Source organism: Cydia pomonella, chromosome 3 (genome assembly GCF_033807575.1).
Source record: "Cydia pomonella isolate Wapato2018A chromosome 3, ilCydPomo1, whole genome shotgun sequence".
Taxonomy (NCBI): domain Eukaryota; kingdom Metazoa; phylum Arthropoda; class Insecta; order Lepidoptera; family Tortricidae; genus Cydia; species Cydia pomonella.
Window position 1 is genome coordinate 29842272 of NC_084705.1, and position 21310 is coordinate 29863581.

At 40.3% G+C, this 21310-nt stretch overlaps 1 protein-coding gene across 1 annotated transcript in view; it reads right to left on the reverse strand.

Moving 5' to 3' along the window:
- LOC133516517 (structural maintenance of chromosomes protein 4) overlaps positions 1-21310 on the reverse strand; it is an 80481-nt gene that overhangs the window by 2870 nt on the left and 56301 nt on the right. The window contains exons 7-22 of the mRNA XM_061849502.1: positions 20795-20963; positions 20155-20267; positions 19722-19934; positions 19385-19507; positions 19087-19204; positions 18579-18775; positions 18151-18335; positions 16700-16829; positions 15930-16071; positions 12647-12775; positions 11744-11901; positions 10708-10846; positions 9437-9616; positions 5165-5347; positions 3414-3543; positions 566-683 (exon numbers count right to left, since the gene is read on the reverse strand). Of these exons, the coding sequence (XP_061705486.1) occupies positions 566-683; positions 3414-3543; positions 5165-5347; positions 9437-9616; positions 10708-10846; positions 11744-11901; positions 12647-12775; positions 15930-16071; positions 16700-16829; positions 18151-18335; positions 18579-18775; positions 19087-19204; positions 19385-19507; positions 19722-19934; positions 20155-20267; positions 20795-20963 (2427 nt within the window). The remainder of the gene's footprint in view (positions 1-565; positions 684-3413; positions 3544-5164; positions 5348-9436; positions 9617-10707; positions 10847-11743; positions 11902-12646; positions 12776-15929; positions 16072-16699; positions 16830-18150; positions 18336-18578; positions 18776-19086; positions 19205-19384; positions 19508-19721; positions 19935-20154; positions 20268-20794; positions 20964-21310) is intronic.

Below are 21310 nucleotides of genomic sequence, written 5' to 3' on the forward strand. Positions count from 1 at the left end.
GTTAGCTTGGTACGGTGATTTGTTGTGCATATTCGTTGCTAGGCAACGGCGGTGGCGCATCGCGCAGGCGCGCGGACTTACGCGCGTGAGGTTGTACACCGCTGGTAGAGTGGCGCGCTGAGTAGGTCGCCACAAAACAAATTGACTACAATTTTTTGTTTTAATTGCAAGTTTGAGAAAAGCACTATACATATCTCGGCGAGAAACGGGGTTGCCGGCCGCGTATCTCTATCCGTATATATCTACTTGGCCTGCAACCCTACGTTTCCCGGCCTCTATAGTAATGTACTATTACAAGAACTTAGGAGTGACACAATTAAAATAATGTGTTAAGTTCTCTAGTTCTGGAGATTCTTACAACACTTGCTCCTACTTTCCTGTTCCCCTGAAAAATTGCATATTGGCCCGAATTTAAGATAAGCTTACTTTATGCAATGAAGCGAGGCAAGACACTCTCAGCCACATTATTAAACTGAGCGACATTATTAAGAGCGAATATTTTAGAATTTTGGCTTGTCAAAGATTTGAAGACCCTTTTGGTACTGATAAACTACCAAATACTCACCTAAAGGTAATTCCCTCGGTGAAGGGATCCAGGGTGTCCACGAGCTCCAACTCCGCGTCTCCGCCGAGAGTGATCATCTGGTACATCTCTTTCAGCTTTGCGGTTATCGTGTTGAAACCTGAAATAAACTATTTCTTAACTACCCATTTCTCACAACTAGGAAATGTGCAAGATCCCGTCCTAAAAATGTGCCTTAATAGGGACCGTGCGTGTTGGAGGGTCTGCCATCTTGTGGTCTGAATCGGAACCATAAACATGCACATTTACACGTCAAGTGTTTTCTTGTGCATAGTAGGTTCTGCCATCTTGTGGGCTACATCGGACCAATAAACATCACCTTTACGCTTCGCGCCAAAAATCTGACAGCTCCTGTGCTGCCTCCTACAGTTCATGCACGCTCCCTATAATGTAAAATAAAGCTGTTATTTCTGCATGCAAATCGTGAGCGTAGTGAGATACTTAAAAGACTTAAATTGCCAATATTTTTAGTCTCTAAAAGGCGTAAATAATTTCGATCTTCTGAAGAATCTCCGAAAGAATTTTAATGCGTGCAAAAACTTTCTTTATGATGTAAACAATTTCACGCAAGTTATTTCACCGTAATACAAAAGTCTTATTTATGACAAATCAATTTTACACTAAAGCACTAAATATTGAAGGCTGCAGAATGCTATCAGATACAACATGTGGTATTGCCCACGTATAAAAGATAGATCAAGATGATACGGGCATTACTTGTGTGTAAGTGTACATTTTTTTCAGGGTGTAGCTTTTAGCCTCCTGAGGCCCGGTGACGTCATCTTTTTTAAACATATTTTAACCTTAGCACTATATGTATAGAGTCCAAATTCTGTGTAATATATTTATGACACTGGGTCTCACGAGGTTAAAGTCAGACCAAGCAAAGTTGGCAGCTATTTCGTTAGCCCAGCCTATGCAGCTAAGTAAAGGTCATAATTTCATAGAATTTTGACGTTTAAAATAACATTTGCACTGTCTGGGCTGTCAAAAGAGCTACCAACTTATCTTGGTCTGACTCCATTTAATTACGGAAGTTTACCAAATTTCATCTGAATCAGATACCTACAGAAAGTGAAAGCAGTGGTGGCCGAGAGGATATGACATCCGACTTTCAATCCGGAGGTCGCGGGTTCAAATCCTGGCTCGTACCAATGAGTTTTTCGGAACTTATGTACGAAATATCATTTGATATTTACCACTAGCTTTTCGGTGAAGGAAAACATCGTGAGGAAACCTGCAATACATCTGCGAAGAAATTCAAAGGTGAATGTGAAGTCCCCAATCCGCATCGGTCTAGCGTGGGGACTATAGCCCGAGCCCTCTCGCACATGAGAGGAGGCCTGTGCCCAGCAGTGGGACGTATATAGGCTGAATTATTATTACAAGATTTGAAGTAAACAAATAAATATACGCAGTGAAGCTAAACAAAATAAAAATTCATTGTATCTATGTGTAAAGTTAGAGACAAATTCGTGCTTTAATTTAACAGCTAATGTAGATCGCTATATAGCAACTAAATCAAATCAATTGATAGAAAATGTGCAGTAATTAAAATTTATTTAATTATATTATTAAAATTAAAAACGTATTAATAGGAAGTAATACAACACGAATCCCGGGGCATTCGTATTAGCATAATGATTGAGGTCATTGACCCCGTGTGGCACCGTCCTTGGCGATCACTGCTTATCAGTGGCGTAGCGTGATTTAATCTAGACGTCGGCGAAACCACATCAGTCTGTCCCTTTTTATTCAATGTGTATTCCCAAGCCAATAAAAAGGTTTGCGGGGCCCCCTTATCAAGTGCGGGGCCCCTTATCAAGTGAGGAGCCTCCTATCAAGTGCGGGGCCCCCTTGTCAAGTACGGGCCCCTTATCAAGCGCGGGGCCCCTTATCAAGTGCGGGCCGCCTTGTCAAGTACGGGGCCCCTTATCAAGTGCGGGGCCCCCTTGTCAAGTACGGGGCCCCTTATCAAGTGCACGGCCCCCTTGTCAAGTACGGGGCCCCTTATCAAGTGCGAGCCCGTGGGCGAGGGCCCCACCCAACTACGCCACTGCTGATTACCACTTTTTTCAGTGATCCTATTGTTCATGATAGACTGCAAGTCGCAATGGGTTCTTACAAAGGACTGGTGCAGCTGCAACGTGGCTCTGCGGTGCGCCCAGTCCGTGTGCGCGTCCAACAACCAGACGTTCAAATGCGAGTGCGAAGTAGGATGCTTCAACTATTACTCAGAGCCACCTTTAAATCTCACTGTAAGCTATGAGGGTCCGTGCAAGACTGAATGAAGATTTTAATAAATTATAATGTGTGATGGTTTTTTACTAGTCTACGCTACACCTCTTCATCATTATCTCTGCCGAAAGCCATCCACTGCTGGTCAAAAGATTCCCCCAAGGATCTCCAGAACGAACGGTTATCCGCTGCCCTCAACCAACGGTTTCCCGCGACTTTAACCAGATCGTCGGTCCATCTAGTCCGGGGCTACATGCATGCATGATGCTGTATGTTGTCGTGGCGGTGGTGGCCGAGTGGATATGACGTCCGACTTTCAATCCGGAGGTCGTGGGTTCAAATCCTGGCTCGTACCAATGAGTTTTTCGGAACTTATGTACGAAATATCATTTGATATTTACCACTAGCTTTTCGGTGAGGGAAAACATCGTAAGGAAACCTGCATACATCTGCGAAGAAATTCAAAGGTGTATGTGAAGTCCCCAATCCGCATTGGGCTAGCGTGGGGACTATAGCCCGAGCCCTCTCGCGCATGAGAGGAGGCCTGTGCCCAGCAGTGGGACGTATATAGGCTGAATTATTATTATTATACCTGCTAAGAAGTCGTTCGTGCGTCTCTTCTTGAGCTGGTCGTACCCGTTGCGCACTTCGTTGCGCTGCGTGGTGATCTGGTCCAGCTCGGCCGCGCGCTTCAAGTACAATTCCTCTTTCGCTTTGAAATCCTGCGAATAAATATAAATAAATCTTCTTCCTCGCGTTGTCCCGGCATTTTTTGCCACGGCTCATGTGTGTGTGAATAAATATAAATAAATAATAAATATAAATATTATAGGACATTATTACACAAATTGACTAAGTCCCACAGTAAGCTCAATAAGGCTTTGTTGAGGGTACTTAGACAACGATATATACACCGTGTTTTTATTGAATTCCGTTAATTTCGGGGTATTGGTAAATACGTTTAAGGAAACTACATGACATAGTTAATTTTCAAAAAAAAAAATATTTTTGAATATTTAAAAAAAAAAAATTTTGTTATAAAAAGTAATTAAATGTTGCATATAGCGTTGTTGCTGCACGGACATTACATTTATCTCAATCAAAAAATTGAAAACTGACATGTCAATGTCATTTCGAACATCGATCGTCCGAGATAGTACTTACGTTTAGTAGCAAATGTATTAACCCGTACTAAACACTAATCAATATGTGAACACACTCGTAAGAGCTTTATAAGATAAAAATAAAATATTGATTATCTCCAAAATGGAGTTAATTAGAATACCGGTGTCTTTGAGAAAGTTACTTAATTTAAGCTCAGGAATGCACCCTTGAAATTAACGCAAATCAAAAAAACCACGGTGTATAATATATAAATATTTATAAATACTTAAATACATAGAAAACACCCATGACTCAGGAACAAATATCCATGCTCATCACACGAATAAATGCCCTTACCAGGATTTGAACCCGGGACCATCGGCTTCATAGGCAGGGTCACTACCCACTAGGCCAGACCGATCGTCACTAGGCCAGACCGGTCGTCGAATAAAAAACATTTTGAAATGAGGACGGTAAAAATTGATTTTGGATACCGATAGTAGTATTCTATAGAGCACCGTGTTTACGCAAGCTTGCTGAGTTGCCTAAGTAAGATACGAGATTGAAAAGCTTGATTATATCACTATTGTATACGTTTTCTACGAGTAATCTAAAATAATACTTTTTTTACTATAAAACCTAAATAATTAATGAAAATTGGTAAGTATCTCAGTTCGCGGCCGTTTAGACTTTTTTATGGGAGCGCGGCGGCACGTGATTGGTAATTTTTTTTACACTTGACTACAGCGTGTCGAAATGAATCTTAAAGTTGAGTGGGAGCCCATACATGAAAAATACGCAATTATAGTTTGGTATACGACCGATACGGTTTGGCCTAGTGGGTAGTGACCCTGCCTACGAAGCTGATGGTCCCAGGTTCAAATCCTGGTAAGGGCATTTATTCGTGTGATAAGCATGGATATTTGTTCCTGAGTCATGGGTGTTTTCTATTTATTTAAGTATTTATAAATATTTATATATTATATATATCGTTGTCTAAGTACCCTCAACACTAGCCTTATTGAGCTTACTGTGGGACTTAGTCAATTTGTGTAATAATGTCCTATAATATTTTTTTTTTATACGAAATCTTAATTCATCCATTACAGTCGACGAATAGAAAAATATGTTCAGGATTAAGCAAAAATATCTAGACTCTCGTGTCGGAGGTCGGAGCTCGTCTACTGTCATGTCTCTACTCTCTGTTGCTTGCCTTCCTCCTTGTCAAGGGATTCTCACCTGTATGGCCTGGAGATTAGGTTTAGCGTCGCCCAGCCGGCCCTGCTGAGCTGTGAGCCGCTCCCTAAGTTCGTCTACCGCCATTTCTTCCAGTTCCTCGGCAGTGTGTGTGACGAGAGGGTCGGGGGGCTCGATGCCGGGCACTCCTTCGATACCTGGGTCTTCTAGCTTCAGGTTTCGTAGCTGAAAATAGTACATTACGATACAAGTGCGAAAAATAGGAAATTCGAAACGAGTGGCGATAAATTAAAACACGACCGAAGGGAGTGTTTTAAATCGACACGAGTTGCGAATTACCTATTCGCACATGTATCGTACAACGTTTTACAGTACATATGGCCCTTTAAATGTTCGACACAGTAACGTAATATGCTACTTCTCGCACTAGTGCTATAAAGTAGCCCCATATGTACTGTAAAAAATCATTCGAAAATAACCGCCATTTTCCCTTTTATCACAGAATAAATAGTACACGTATAGAAAGTTAACTGTATAACAAAACCCCTGTTTAGGTACATGGAACGTGCCTAAATGTCGCTGATTGAACTGAGCTCTTTCGAAAGGCGTGGTATGGACGTAGCTACCGCTAGGGTTGGCCCCGTCCGAAGCGAGTACCGTCACCTTTTATTATGTTTAACGTATGTAGTAGTTTAACAGATTTTGAAATTTCCTGCAGTAATAATGTATCCGACTGCAGCAGTATTGCAGCACGACAATACTGCCGGCTGCATTACTGCCGCAAAATCGATTTTACTGCCCAGAATTTTGATATTTGCAGAAGTAATGCAGTCGGCAGTAATATCGCAGTCAGCAGCAGTATTGCACCGCGACATTACTGCCTTATTGTCAACAGTATTGTCGTGGTGCAATACTGCTGCAGTCGATTGCATTACTGCAGGAAATATCAAATACATAGATCATTTACCTAATTCATAATCTATCAAATTTGGCAACTTATACAAAAGTATATCAAATATTATCCGTTCCGTAGCGGTGCGTGGCAACCACTGCTAGTCACCAGAATTGGTGCGCGCCGCATGTACTTGTAGCGGCGCGGCGACACCCTGGAGTGGGCCACGCCCGCTTTTATGACGAACGAAACCTAGTATATATCTATCTGGAGGTTCTGAAATAAGGTGGTAGGGTGTCTAATCCAATATCGACCTTCACGCATTCCGACATGGATCACGATGATGTTCACTTCATTATGATGTTGATTCAAACGGTTAGTTCTGATAGTTAATTCTTTTTCTAGAGGTACATCAAGAAAAGAACATAAAATTGGCTCCAGCGTCCCTACGATGCGCCTCCATTGATAGGATAGTTACCTCAATTATTATTCATCGAGGAAAAACTATCACACAGAATTATCACATAGATTTATTAATGCCGGACATAACCGGACAAGTGCGAGTCGGACTCGCCAACCGAGGGTTCAACCACAGTGTAAAAAGTAACAGTGGGTCGACGCCTTTGATGTTTGCGTAAATGCCGACACCGCTCAAGGTCACCGTACCTACCTAGGGTTGTCACAGACTCACACAACTGCCCAAAAGAAGAGGGAAATGTTTTTAGGTTTCATGTATGTATGATGTATGTGTACTAATTTTACAAATGGCGTCCATTTTGGAAATAAAGATGGCGGACGTCACTTTTTTGAAAATTCGTTATGGGTGTTGTTTTCGGGGTTATTGGGGGAGTAGATTTCAAAAATGGCGTCTATTTTGAAAATAAAGATGGCGGACGTCACTTTTTGAAATGGGTGTCGATGTGTGTAGCAGATGATGATGATGATGATGTTAACCATCTTTAATTTTAAAATGGACTCTATTTTTGAAATCTGCACCCCCAAAGACCCTCAAAATGGACGTCATTTTCGTAACCGGAACCCCGAGGAACCTTGGAAATGACACTAGGGATTGCAATCCGGTCCGGCGGATCCGGTAATCCGGCCGGATCCGGCACTTTTCAGGAGCTACCGGATCCGGTAAAAATCACCGGATCCGGACCGGATCCGGTCAAATAAAAAAAATGCCTAAATACAGCACGCACTGTGCGGTTTAGATGAGGAAAAGGCGACGGATGAGAGGTATGAACTTGAACAGAGCATAAAACGAATGAAAAAGTTTAAATTTAGTTAAATAAAAATATATTTATTATGACGATGACTGGGAACAGAAGTTGCCTTTCATGTTGGTGGCACGATACGACGATTACATAAATACTGTAATAGAAGGAAAAATTAAACGATGGAGATGCCATGGAAGGCATTTGTAATTTATGCTAAAGAGAAGAAAAGAGTGTCATAATGTTGTGATAGGAGATTAAAAGTAAACAAATGAGCAGGATTAAGTCGGCGGTACTCAACCGACTAGAGCTGGGCTAATCAATATGTGTTACATGTGTGAATGAATATAAGATTGAAAGTTTGTATTGAAAATTAATGTATGAAATGAAATGATAACATTGATAATCTTTAGTTTACTTCGATTTTATATATATATATATGATAAAATAATGTTTGTTTTCTATTCAAATTTGAGAGAGAATCTTTTGTATTTACAATTTCATCCAATCTTATGCAATTTCCTTAATGGTACATGCTACTCTACGTCTAGCCAATTCTATATTTGATCCATGTAACTTTTTTTAAGGAGTCCCTTTCCGCGATGGATTTCAATCCTACACTCTATTATTTTTCGCATGAGATCGTCGTGTCGTGTTCCATTCCCTATAATTTACCAATATACTTTTCTGTAAATAAAAAAAAGGTAATTTTTTAAAATCATACAGACTACTACTTTCTTGGGCAAAAAATGAGGGAAAATTTATTATCATTTTGGTTAATAGTAAAATATCTTATTTTCTTACTAGAATGGATGTCAACGTTACAAAGAATTCAATCAAGGAACAGTTACGAAAACTTGTCATTTCAAGGAGTTCCAATTCCCACCCCACATCCCATTACCGGGCTTTGGAAACTAATCAAATTTATAATTGTAAACGAAAATTTGAGCACTTGTGAATGGTTATATATAATAAATGACCGATTTCATATTTGGGTTTTTAAGTGATATTGACAAGGTCACACTTTTTACTACTAAGCGTTATTTTATTGTTAAGAAGTTATTTATTAACTTCAAATTATAGATTTAGGAATAAGTATGACGCAAAAAACTAGAAAAATATGTTACTTAATTAATTTTGATATCCCTATACCAAACCGGATCCGGTCCGGTCGGATCCGGCCGGGTTATGGCCAAAATCCGAAAATCAATCCGGTTTGCAATCCCTAAATGACACCCATATCGATTTTTAAGAAAAAATAATGTCCGCCATCTTGGATTGCAATATGGACGTCATTTTCGTAATCGAAACCCCGAAATATGAAACCCGTATCGATTTTTAAGAAAAAAAAAAGTTTAAAAAATAATGTCCACCATCTTGGATTTCAAAACGGATGTCATTGTTGTAATCGGCACCCCGAGGACTCTCAAAAATAATTAAAATATCAAATACTACATGATACATATACAAACAGAAGCAAGAAACAATTTCTTGCTTTTTAAATAAAGTCTTAAACTGCTTGTAATTTCTTAAAATAAGCTATAAAACATGTCCGCCGTTTTGAATTTAAAAATTGATATCATATGATATATTTCTGTTTACACTGAAACAAACAATTAGCACATGTCGTATGCAATATTTAAATTATGCACAAACTGATTGATAATTTCATTACAAGACAAGCGTCAGCCCTCAAAAACATATCCCTGAATATGAACAATGGCGTGTATGAAACTCAGGGACCGCCCCTCGCCCCCCGCACGGTTGCCCTGTCTAGACGCCTTCGTCGACCGACTGTATTATTTCTTAGACTGTGGTTCTGTTAGTTTGGAGGTTAGGAGGCAGGAAGATAAACAAACGTGCTCGCTTATAGAAGTCCTATAATCAACTGACTCGGCCGTTGGACGCAGCCAGCGGTTCTTAGCCTATACGTACATCCATATAATTCTAGCTATAACAGGTTCAACGTTGAAAGCGAACGCAGCCGGCGCGCACGAATGAGGGTAGAACGAGCGCGGTGTACACAACGCCGACACCCACCCGCTATCTCAAGTTACCCGTGAACAAGATGCATGTAACTGCGTCGAAATATCGGGAGCTCAAAAACAATATATAAAAGGTAATCTCGGTTCATATCCCGGTCGATTTAAGTCTAGTCATCTTGGTGACGTACGTTCTTGACTTCTATCTCTCTCTTATACTTACGTCTCGCTGCATCTGCGGCATCTTGGCCCTAAAGTCGACGATGCTCTTCTCCATCTTGGTGACGTTGTTCTTGGCTTCAATTTGCTCCGTTTTGTACTTGTTCATCTTGGCTTGCAGTGCTGCTATCTCTTTCTTCAGCTCCGCGAACTCGCCCGTGCCGTCTGAGATTTGCTCGTCGAGCTAGAACGAGAAGGAAAATTTAGTTTCATGTGTTATTGACGACCGGTCTGGCCTAGTGGGTAGTGACCCTGCCTATGAAGCCGATGGTCCCGGGTTCGAATCCCGGTAAGGGCTTTTATTCGTGATGAGCACGGATATTTGTTCCTGAGTCATGGGTGTTTTCTATGTATTTAAGTATTTATATACTATAGTTATCATTGTCTGAGTTACCCACAACACAAGGCTTCTTCGGCTTACTGTGGGGCTTAACATAAGACACGCTAGTTATCACCTCTATTTAACTATAGGGACCGTGCGCGTTGGAGGGTCTGCCATCTTGTGGCCTGAATCGGAACTATAAGCATGTACATTTACACGTCACGTGTTTTCTTGTGCATAGTAGGTTCTGCCATCTTGTGGGCTACATCGGAACAATAAACAGCACATTTACGCCTCGCGCCAAAAATCTGACGGCTCCTGTGCTGCCTCCTACAGTTCATGCACGCTCCCTATATTCTTGCAATAAAATTATTCATTGATTAGTCACTTTGTGTAAGAATGTCCAATATTTATTTATTTGTTATTAAAGGATCCTCGCTCCGTTGATATGTCTCTGCAGTTACCCGACGTTGACATAATTTGACTTATTCATAAACGTGTGCTAAGTTGACAACCCGGTAACAATCTTTTGTCCCTTTCCATCATACCAATACGCCGGAAAGGGACAAACGATTATTAGCGGCTTGTCAACTTTAGCACACGTTTATGAATAGGGGGGCTAAACTATGACGTGAAGTCACAATATGTTGTGATGAAGCCATCTCTTTCATGAGTTATCACGGTTTAAATTTATCAAAAGACAAAACCAATTGAAGACAATTCCAGTGAATGACTTTTTTGACAGAAAGTTATAATTTTATTGACAGTTTTGTGGGTTGGATCCTTTTCCCAATGCAACATTAGCAGATATAGTCTGTCAAGCCATTTCCTTCAGTAGAAAAGAGCGGCAAATTTGCAAATGTAGGCGCAAAGGGTTATCGTCCCATACAAAAATTCATTTCGCGTTGTTTTTTACTGACAAACTTTTTTGATCGGTTATATTTCTCATTTACCTCCTCAATGAACTTCTGCAGCTCGGCGCTGTCGAGGGTCAGCTGTTTCTTTTCGTTGTTCCACGTCTCCAGTTTCCTGTCGTTTTCTGCGAGGTCAGCCTCCATTTGTGATATCTTGTCTTTGGACTTTTTGGCGTTTCTGAAATGATTTTATTAATTGCTTTTATTAAGAGCTCAATTTTTAGGATATTGTGCATCTTTTTCTACTGGTATCTTAAAAACCGGACAAGTGCTAGTCGGATTCGCCGACCGAGGGTTCCGTACAAAATTAACTTATTTATTTTTTACAAAATTAAATTTTATAGTTTTCAGATTTTCCCTAAACTTGTACTGTAAGACGATATTACTTGCCAAATTGTGTCGAAATAAACGTTTATTGTGACATAATAAGGCCGTATCTTTTTATTACGTTAACTTACAAGTTTGATATTTTCGCAGCTTCAATGGACTGTAGACCTGATATAAAAGCAATTTTAATTTCAACTCAATATCTCCACGCGTTCCCGAGAGAAAGGGGCTTGACAGACAGACGGATGGACGGACGGACAACAAAGTGATCCTATAAGGGTTCCGTTTTTTCCTTATGAGGTACGGAACCCAAAAAATTGAAAGCTCTGGGTTGCATAACAGGCAGGCAGGTAGGATTTTTTTGGTCTCTAGGTAAAGATGTACAGTCACTTCTGATAACATCGACACGATCGAAGTGCCAAAAATATGTATACACAACCTTATGGCCCATACATTAGGGTAGTGTATACATATTTTTGGCACTTTGTCCGTATCGATATTTTCAGACGTGACCGTACCTACAGCTTAATCTCGAAATCGGTTGTAACTCCGGACTGGGTATAAGGTATGTGCTTGTAAAGACCGAGAGAGACTTTTTTTTATATTTATTTAATTTGTTTATATTCCTCACACGTCGTGCGTCAAACCACAAACAAATGCTACAAACCTTGGCGAAGCAAAAAAATAAGAAACTGCCGTGGTCGTCTATTTACTTGGGACTACATGACAATGATAAAGGAAAACCGACCTTTTGCTAGTGTTAATAGCGACTCTCAGCTTGGTGATCTCGCTGGACACCTTGTCGATCTTCTTGGAGAGGTCGTCGACGCTCTTCTGCAGCTCTTTGACTTTTCCACCGGCCACAGCTGCGATTTGGGCGTCCACACCGTGCACTTCCTTCTCCACCTGGAATTTGGATGGGGTTAGTGTACATTCCAACAAATTAGATTTAAATTTAATCTGTGACCCACCATAGAACGTTTTCACAGTAAGTGTCATTATAATTTTACTTTTTCAATCAATATAAGCCAATAACTAGTATTTGTGGGTCAGGAATCAAATAGTTCAGTATTACATTCAAAGTACAATACCGACACGGAACATTATTTGTAGACGACCTTATTATCTAGACCATATGGTAGTGTATGGATATTATATGTAGATATCTCTTGGCTTTTTATCCGTAAATGTACTGTGGTTTATGCTTCTGAAATATGATTATAAACATTAAAACCCGAGTGTATTATTCGATACCTATAGCAAAATCAAATCTACACCCCTGAAAACCTAGAAAACGACTCCCATGTCGACTTCTGCATCAATGCATTAGGTCAGTATGGGGTTCTTCAAAAAAGGAGTGTACAGGTTTTTAAAGGGTCGGCAACGCGCATGTAACACCTCTGGAGTTGCAGGCGTCCATAGGCTGCGGTGACTGCTTACCATCAGGCGGGCCGTATGCTTGTTTGCCACCGTCGTGGTATTTAAAAAAAAAAGTGCCTTGGAACTGAAAATGACATCAACTAAGAAACCTACACTCCCAAAAACATTCAATTTGTTTCATGATGGCTAGCTTAAAAGCTAGTTTTTTAGTATGAAAAGAGATAGTGATAGTTTTTTTATGCTATGTTTTAAATTCAAATAAAGGTTTTACCTCGCCAGCATCCCGTTTGGCCATGTCGAGTTTCTCCTTGGCTTCTTCAACAGCAGCTTCTAGCTGTGCCTTTTGAGCCTCGTCTACTCGGGATGAGGCCGCTTTGGTCTCTTGTTGTCGCACTTGGTTCTGTTAAACGATAATGTTACATGGTAAATGGTTACAGTATTATACAAACACAACAATTAGTTGTCAAAAAAAAATATTATAAAAAAACAAAAACCCGACTGCACACTAAAAAAGAGGAAAATAAGCCCCACAAGAATATTGTTGTTGATGGTAAGTATTGCAAGCGGGGACCAACAACCAAAATGACTATAAGTAACCCTCTGTTGGTTAATTTTTTTTTATAACTTTTTAGTTGACGACCGGTTTGGCTAAGTGAGTATTGACCCTGCCTACGAAGCTGATGGTCCCGGTTTCAAATCCTGGTAAGGGCGTTTATTCGTGTGATGAGCATGGATATTTGTTCCTGAGTCATGGGTATGTTCTATGCATTTAAGTATTTATTGACCGAAGCGTAGCGTAGGTCTACGTTTTGACTCGCGCAATCTGCTTTCGTATGTCCGGATGTTCTCCTCTACAGGTCGCAATTCTCAACCGATTCGCGTGAAATTTTGCGACCATATTCTATGATCAAATAGAATTTTTTTGTCGATCCAGTTTTTGGTTTTTTTTTCAAAATGGCAGAGTCATAGTACGTCGCGCCTAAACAAATAGCCGTATCCATATCATAAGAGTTTCCTCCTTGTGAGACATGGTTACAGAGTGATTTGCGAAAAATTCAGATATTTTAGAACGCTGGTTTAGGGGGTATTTAGATATTTAGGTTTTACTCGAGAATAAGTAACGTAATTTCACCGTGTCACATATATCCATTCGTGGCTCAATTGCAATACACTAGCTTTACAATCATGAGGTTCCGGGCTCAAATCCCGAACAATGAAATCTTTTCTGTTTTTTTTTTTGCACTTTAATTTCCTATTTTTTATTGACTAAGCTTTGTAACAGGGAGAGAGAATCCAGGGTCCTCGGATCTATTCCCTGAATTGTAACATTTTGTATTTTTTTTGTATTTAAATTTCGTATTGTTGATCAAGCGAGCACGAAGCGCGAGCAAAGCGTATTCGTTTCAGTTTTATTGTCTGAACTTTTTTTACAGCCGTTAAAGTTCAAGGAGACGGACAGTTGCGCAGGCGAAAACGGGTTCATGTTTAAAAAAATCTGAGCAGTTTTTGCATTTAGATTAATTTATCAACTTTGGCTTTGCTATAGAGACGTAGTTGTAGATTGGAATATTGATATTATATTAGGAATAGAAGTTTAAACGTAAATGTATGTTATATTGCTTTAATAAAAAAATATATATATATATCATAGCTAAAAGAGGGAAACGGTTTTCTAACATATTTCCTGCGTGCAGTCGCCGCAGAAAGTTTCGGTACGGTTCGTGGCATTCTTTTAGAAAATTTTGGTGCATATAGATTACTAAGAGCCAGCGATGCTTGCTATAATCTTGTCTACAAAAATTCAGGCCACAAATTTGCAGGAACACAATGTTCCGAAGATTTATTATATATCTTCTGTTGATATTTTAGTCAAGGTATTCGATGTAGCAAAATGATGTTTTAGCGGATTAAATTGCCAAATCCTGTAGAGATGAAACACTACAGAGTGAAGCTCTGATGGCCCTTCTTCTGCCGACGAAGATGGAGGTGGTTCTACTTTTACCATTCAGGGGATGACCGACTAACTGTGGGCGTTTGGAAACGGGAAAGGGAGTATTTTCTCTTTCCTTCCCATTTTGTAGGCGTTGGCAAAGAGAATTTGAAATGGAGGTGGACTGTCAAACAAAATTTTGTTGCTACAGTAAAATTGCTGCTATATCTTTCGACACATGATAAAAATTGTAGAACGCCATTTGACTTTCCTTTCCTTGATGATCTTTTTGATCCTTATTCGTTTACTAATATATGTTAAAATTGTTAAATAAACCTAAAAGTGGCGCCATCTAATAGATAAAAGGCCAAATGTTTGACAGCATCGTTTCGAGCGATGGCACCATAACGTTCCAAAGGTTTTAATCATATGTCCAAAGATGGCAGTAAATTTACGTATCTACAAAGTTTTCTTAGTTAATAATTAATGTAAATTCCTTTTCCGTGCAGGCTTTTTAAATTCTGATATATGAAAAATAGTATGAAAATAAATTGACCCATCAATAAATCAGCTTTGAAAATGTCTTTAAGGGCTCTTTATTCGTTTTATTTATTATTTATAAGTATGCTTATAAAGATGGCGATCGTTTTTTTTTTGTTTTAGGTAACTTTGCATTTTTTTATTTGTATGAGGATATTGCAAATCACAAAATCATAGCGACCACCTAATCATTCGCAAATGAGTTCTGGCACATACATTACTGTTCTATAAAGGGAGCCATGTGAAGATAAAATCCTTTCAACTTTTTTCTACATACAAAGTTGGACCATCCTATTCGATAATTATGTTTTTTTGTCAATTTAGTTTTTATAAATTCTTCTAAACAGCGGAGTCATAGGTACATCTATTCAGTTTTAAGGGCTCCTCTACACGATGGCCCAGCGTAAGCCAATCTCAGGGACGCAGCTATGCGGTGAAATGAGGTAGCAATATCACTTGCTCCCTCTAACGCAGTGGTTCCTAACCTTGTCAGTTCTGCCACCCCTATGACTAACTAGGAAACCCGATTTTACCCCTACTCCCAATAAATATCAATATTCTTTCTTACAGGTCTAATTTCTGTTATATTTAATTGAGCTTGTTACCTCCGTAAAATACCAGATTTACCACTACGGGAGTAATTACCCTCAAGTTAGAAACCGCTGCTCTAACGCATAAATGCGCCCCTAGGACTTGCCTACGCTGGGCCATCGTGTAGAGGAGCTATAAGCTATGCTCGCGAGGTCTACAGCTCACAGAGCTACTAGTAAATATTTATATATTATATATATCGTTGTCTAAGTACCCTCAACACAAGCCTTATTGAGCTTACTGTGGGACTTAGTCAATTCGTGTAATAATGTCCTATAATATATAGTTACCCCCAAAAAAATCAAGACGAATCTAACGATACCTCATACATCAAAATCCATCAAGCCGTTTAGGCTACAGGAGGCCACAAAGAAACAGACATACATACATACACTCGAAAAACATTACCCTCCTTTTGGCAGTCGGGTAAAAACATTGGAGTTTGCACTTTTGAGTCATATGACCCTGAAATTCTAAACAATAAGTAAAAAACCTGTAAGAGCGGCACTTGCTCGGCAAGACTCTGTAATTCGAAGTTGAGCTTGTTGAGTGTGGACTTTCCTTCGCGAGTGCTTCGCTGCAGCGATACCACGTTCTCCTCCATCACACTGTGCTCGCCTCGCAACGCTGACAGTCTGAAAATAATTAATATTTTTAGGGAAATTTATTACAATTAGGCACCGACGTTTGGGGATAACTAGGATAATACTAATGGACCGCAAGCCGGCAAAAGATTGTTATATGACCAAGTTCTTTCCCGGTGATAACTCGTGAAGTAAGTGAGGTGTATGAAGAAGCCTCGTGAACGTCAGCTGTATCTCCGTCGTCGTTTGCATTCATGTATAATTTTTTTTTGTTTTTTCCCCCCTATTGAACATTTATCCTTTAACATGTTCCTTAACTAATTTACAAGTTATTGCCCAGAAAGAAATGTGTTCCTGGCCTGGAGTCTATATATATGTGTACAGGGTGTAAAAAGGAGTGTACAGGTTTTTAAAGGGTCGGCAACGCGCATGTAACACCTCTGGAGTTGTAGGCGTCCATAGGCTGCGGTGACTGCTTACCATCAGGCGGGCTGTATGCTTGTTTGCCACCGTCGTGGTATAAAAAAAAACCATGATTTTTGTAAGAACTTTATCATTTTTTTTTTCTTTAACCTTTGAGTGTCCCATCCCACTGGGGAAAGGCCTCTCCCCTGGTTATCTATAACTCCCGAATTTCTGCTTCGTCCGGGTCCTATATAAGAAAATATGAAAAGCCCACCTCTCTTCAAGCGCAGCCAGCCGGTCCTCATTAGCCTTCAGCAGCCGGGGGTCCTGCTCGCGCGTGTCCTGCTGCACCGCGCTGCCCATGCGGCCGCGCGACATGGTGCGCCCGCCGCCCGACATCGTACCTGGAGAGGTATATTTTACGTCTCAATGCTGCGCGGACCGTCAACAATACCTATCATAACAGCGGTTATAAATAAATAATAAACAAAACATTATTACACATATTGACTAAGTCCCACAGTAAGCTCAATAAGGCTTGTGTTGAGGGTACTTAGACAATACTTAAATACATAGAAAACACCCATGACTCAGGAACAAATATCCATGCTCATCACACGAATAAATGCCCTTACCAGGATTTGAACCCGGGACCATCAGCTTCGTCGGCAGGGTCACTACCCACTAGGCCAACCGGTCGTCGGTTATGAGAGTATGGATCGATTTGATTGATTGATTTCTCGCTGACTGTATTTTTTTTTTAATACTACATCGGTGGCAAACAAGCTTACAGCCCGCCTGATGGTAAGCAGTCTCCAGAGGAGTTACATGCGCCTTGCCGTAGTATACTATGAGTAGGGTCTAGTGTTATTTAGCTGCTGTTTATGTAAATGCGGTTTATTTGCCACGGTGGCACGGAATCTGCCAGATGACTCTTCTTCCTCGCATTTTATGCCACGACTCATGGGAGCCTGAGGTCCGCTTGACAACTAATCCCAAGATTTGGCGTAAGCACTAGTTTTTACAAAAGCGACTGCCATCTGACCTTTCAACCCAGGGTAAACTAGGCCTGGTTGGGATTAGTCCGGTTTCCTAACGATATTTTCCTTCACCGAAATGCGATTGGTAAATATCAAAATGTTATTTCGTACATAACTTCCGAAAAACTCATTGGTACGAGCTGGATTTGAACCCGCGACCTCCGGATTTCAATTCGCACACTTTTACCGCTAGGCCACCAGCGCTTCTGACAAATTTCCCATTAAAAATCCGTCCTGGATAAGGACCGTGACAACTGCGGGATCAGAAGTCTACTATCTTGTGAACTAAACTTGCCCAATGTCTAGCTTGACCAGTGTCAATACACTTCACGCCAATAAGCAGGTACTCTCGCTACAGTTCAAGAACACTTCATTGCACATTAAAACGGCATCTGCCATTTTGTGGCTTACATCGGAAACTTAAACTTAACATTTACAATTCACGCCACTGTAAACGTATTTACAGTACATATGGTGCTACTTTATAGCACTAGTGCGAAAATTAGCATATTACGTTACTGTGTCGAACATTTAAAGGGCCATATGTACTGTAAAACGTTGTACCATACATGTGCGAATAGGTAATTCGCAACTCGTGTCGATTTAAAATCGCCACTCGTTTCGAATTTCCTATTTTTCGCACTTGTATCGTAATGTACTATTATGCACAGGTTAGTACACTCACCGGATATTTCGATAACCTCTCCGGCCAGCGTGACGACCCGGTGTCGTGGTCGGCCGTAGGCGATACGACGCGCCTGGTCGAGATTGTCCGCGACGAGTGTGTCACGGAGAGCGAAGTAGAAGGCTGGTAGCATGCGTTCGTCGCGTACTGTGATCAGGTCGAAAAGACGCGGCACGTTTTCTGGGCTGAAATAATAACGAGCAAAACATGTTTAAATGTAAAAATCGTGTGGTTAAAGCTAAATTGTGTTCAAAGTAAAAAAAATGACATGTTGTTCTAAAAAAATAGCAAGAGATCATTCTGATCATCGCGATTAAATGAAAAAGGAATATTATCAAGCGACTATCTGAACTTCAATATTGGACGCCAGTGAAAAAGGGCTTGGTGCCGTCCAAACGCAAGAAACACTGATAATTTCTTCTACTTACAATGTTTTTTTAGTCTGATAGTCGAGGTGTTGTATTTTCTCCAACGTAATACAGGTGGCGCGGCCGATGTCGTGTCGACGTAAATGGTCGAGCGCGGCCTGAGCGGTCTTCACCGTGTCCACAACGATATTGTCTAAAGGACCGCAGCATGTGGATATGGCTACGTCATATTTCAGGTCGATGCCTCCTAAGTCACCCTGGGGGAGAACAATTTGTTACTCAAATCAGATCAGAGGTTACGATTTTAATAGTGAAATACCGCGGTCACGATTTTTAATAGCCTATTTTTGATAGTCATGTCCAAAAAGTTAAAGGATCGCAAACACGGCACTTCTTCACGGCATCTTTGCTTGCTCAATGTACTGGACCATACCTTATTCTGACCGTATGTGAAAGACGATTTTGAGACCTTGACATGATAGGGATTCTAGTTTACCCATGCCATTCTAGCACATATTGCATACTATAGCGAACTTTATGTGCTTATTGAAATAATAAATAGACTAACCAGTCTTCCGAAGATGCCGGGCATTTTTCCCTTTTTCTTCTCATTCATGAGCGAGTCCAGCACTCTGCCGCGTGAGCGATTAGCGTTCAATGCTGCTCGAGATTCTTCTAGCTGAGCTCTGAAACATTACATAACATAAATCCACCAGCGAAGCGACAGCTGACGTTCCCGTAGTTTCATGATAAATCCCGCGGCGTGCGTGAACCGCAGCGCAGCACCTCCTTATTAGCTTCAAGTATCAATAGTCAACATTTATTTTAGTTATCGATTTAAGCCATACGGTAACATACTACTTTACCTCAAGGTTCTAGCTTCTGTTAGCACAGTGGTTTCCTCCTGCTTCATGTTTCGTAGCTGCGACTGGAGATCCGTCAGTTGTTTCTCATTGGTCGGTACCGTGGACGCGAGCTCTTTTTGTAACCTGCAAAATCATTTAATCAGATTAGACAACTAATATGACAGACATTTTATATGCGACACTAAAATTATGTTCACTTAGTTTGACGGCAAGTATATTACTTACAGAAATACAGACCAGCTTTTCAACCTTGCCAAAGACCGAGAAAAAAATATGTGGATTTGACTGCCAACCTTCATTAGTCGGAGGGGCACTAGTAGAGAGAGAGAATACTTACGTTTTCTTCTCAGTCAAGTCCCTAGCCGCCTTCTCATAGCTCTCTCTCATTTTCTCCAACTTCTCCGTCTCTTTCGTCTCCGTGCTGAGATATATCTTCAGCTCGGACTCCCTCAGTTTGAAGACCGTGTTCGCTTCGTCGACGATCCGCTTTAGCTCGATCATCTTCGCTTGCAGCTTGTCTTTTGTTTCTTGGAGGCCTTGCGTTTTTGATCTAAACGGAAAAATGGACAATACTTGATCAAAAAATATTTTAACATAAGCAGATACAATATGACGTTACTTAAAAAATAATAATCAAAAACCACTTATGTTATTCTAGTCTGTGAAGACTATTAACTTGCAGCAACACTTAACTGCCCTTTGATGGACCTTATGGCTTCGCACTAAGGTTCACGAATTGACAGTTGAGTATGGACGATGGTATATCTTACCTGACACTGGCCATGACCGTCTGTAGCTCCTCTTCGGCTTTCACCTTATTTTCCCGATGTCTGGTCAGCAGACTCTCGCAATCTTCTATTTCCTTGGCATTCTTTTCAGGCACCTAAAAATTAGTCATAGTGTCATAATGACACTGTCATTACCTATAGGACAAACCTTGTCTATTTTGATAAGGGAACTTCCGATTAATGTAGAGTATAAATTTACTGATAGACATCCACTCGACAGGACATCGAGCATTCGGCGTTTTTAAGGAGATTCGGCGAATTGTCCGACAAACGCTAAAACATTCTTCTTTTCGCGAGAATGCTCATTACAAGTGAATACTCAAGTGTATCAGCACCTTAAGAAAAGAGAAAACTGAGGAAAAGTTACCTAAATAGATAAAATAAAGAAAAGGATAGATGCACGGTAGTACCAGGAGATGAATGAACTTATATTGAGAAGAAAGACTAGAAGGAATGAACCAACAAAATTACATCTTAAAATCAAAAAATAATTGCTTCGTAGAAATCTGATGTAAGAGAGCACTTCAGATTATACATATACAACTTCATTGACAGAAATGTCAACTCCATTTTTTTTATTAAATTATTCGGTCCAAACTACGAATCCATCATCAATCCTTACCAATTCCAACTCAATCAGCTTCCCCTTCTCCTGCTCGACGAGTGTTTCGAGGTTTTTCTTCTTTTTGTTCCCTTGTGTGATGTCCGCCTGCGTGGTGACTGTTTTCTTCTTACACACTGATAGCTTCTGACTAAACTCCTCCTTCTTCTTTGATAAATCGTCGTATTTCCTGGTCAACAAAGTGTCAATGTGATATTATACCGTGAAGTGAAACTATGTGTTAGTTTAACAGTATACATTCAAATTATTTTATGTGTAGTTTTAATAAAAAAAACTGTTTTTTGTTGAATACCTAAATTAAACAATTCATAGGATCAACGTGATAAGATTAATACGACGATTTAGCACGCTGATACGAATGAGACCAAATGGGGGTTTGAGCAGTGAGTATAAGAGCCTTAAAAGTTCGGGCAAAGCCCTAATGTTCCTTACAGGTTCCAAAGCGCGATACATCGTCCATCTAATCTAAAGCGCAAAAAAAAATCGTTTAAATATTATTAAGACTCCATACTTTTA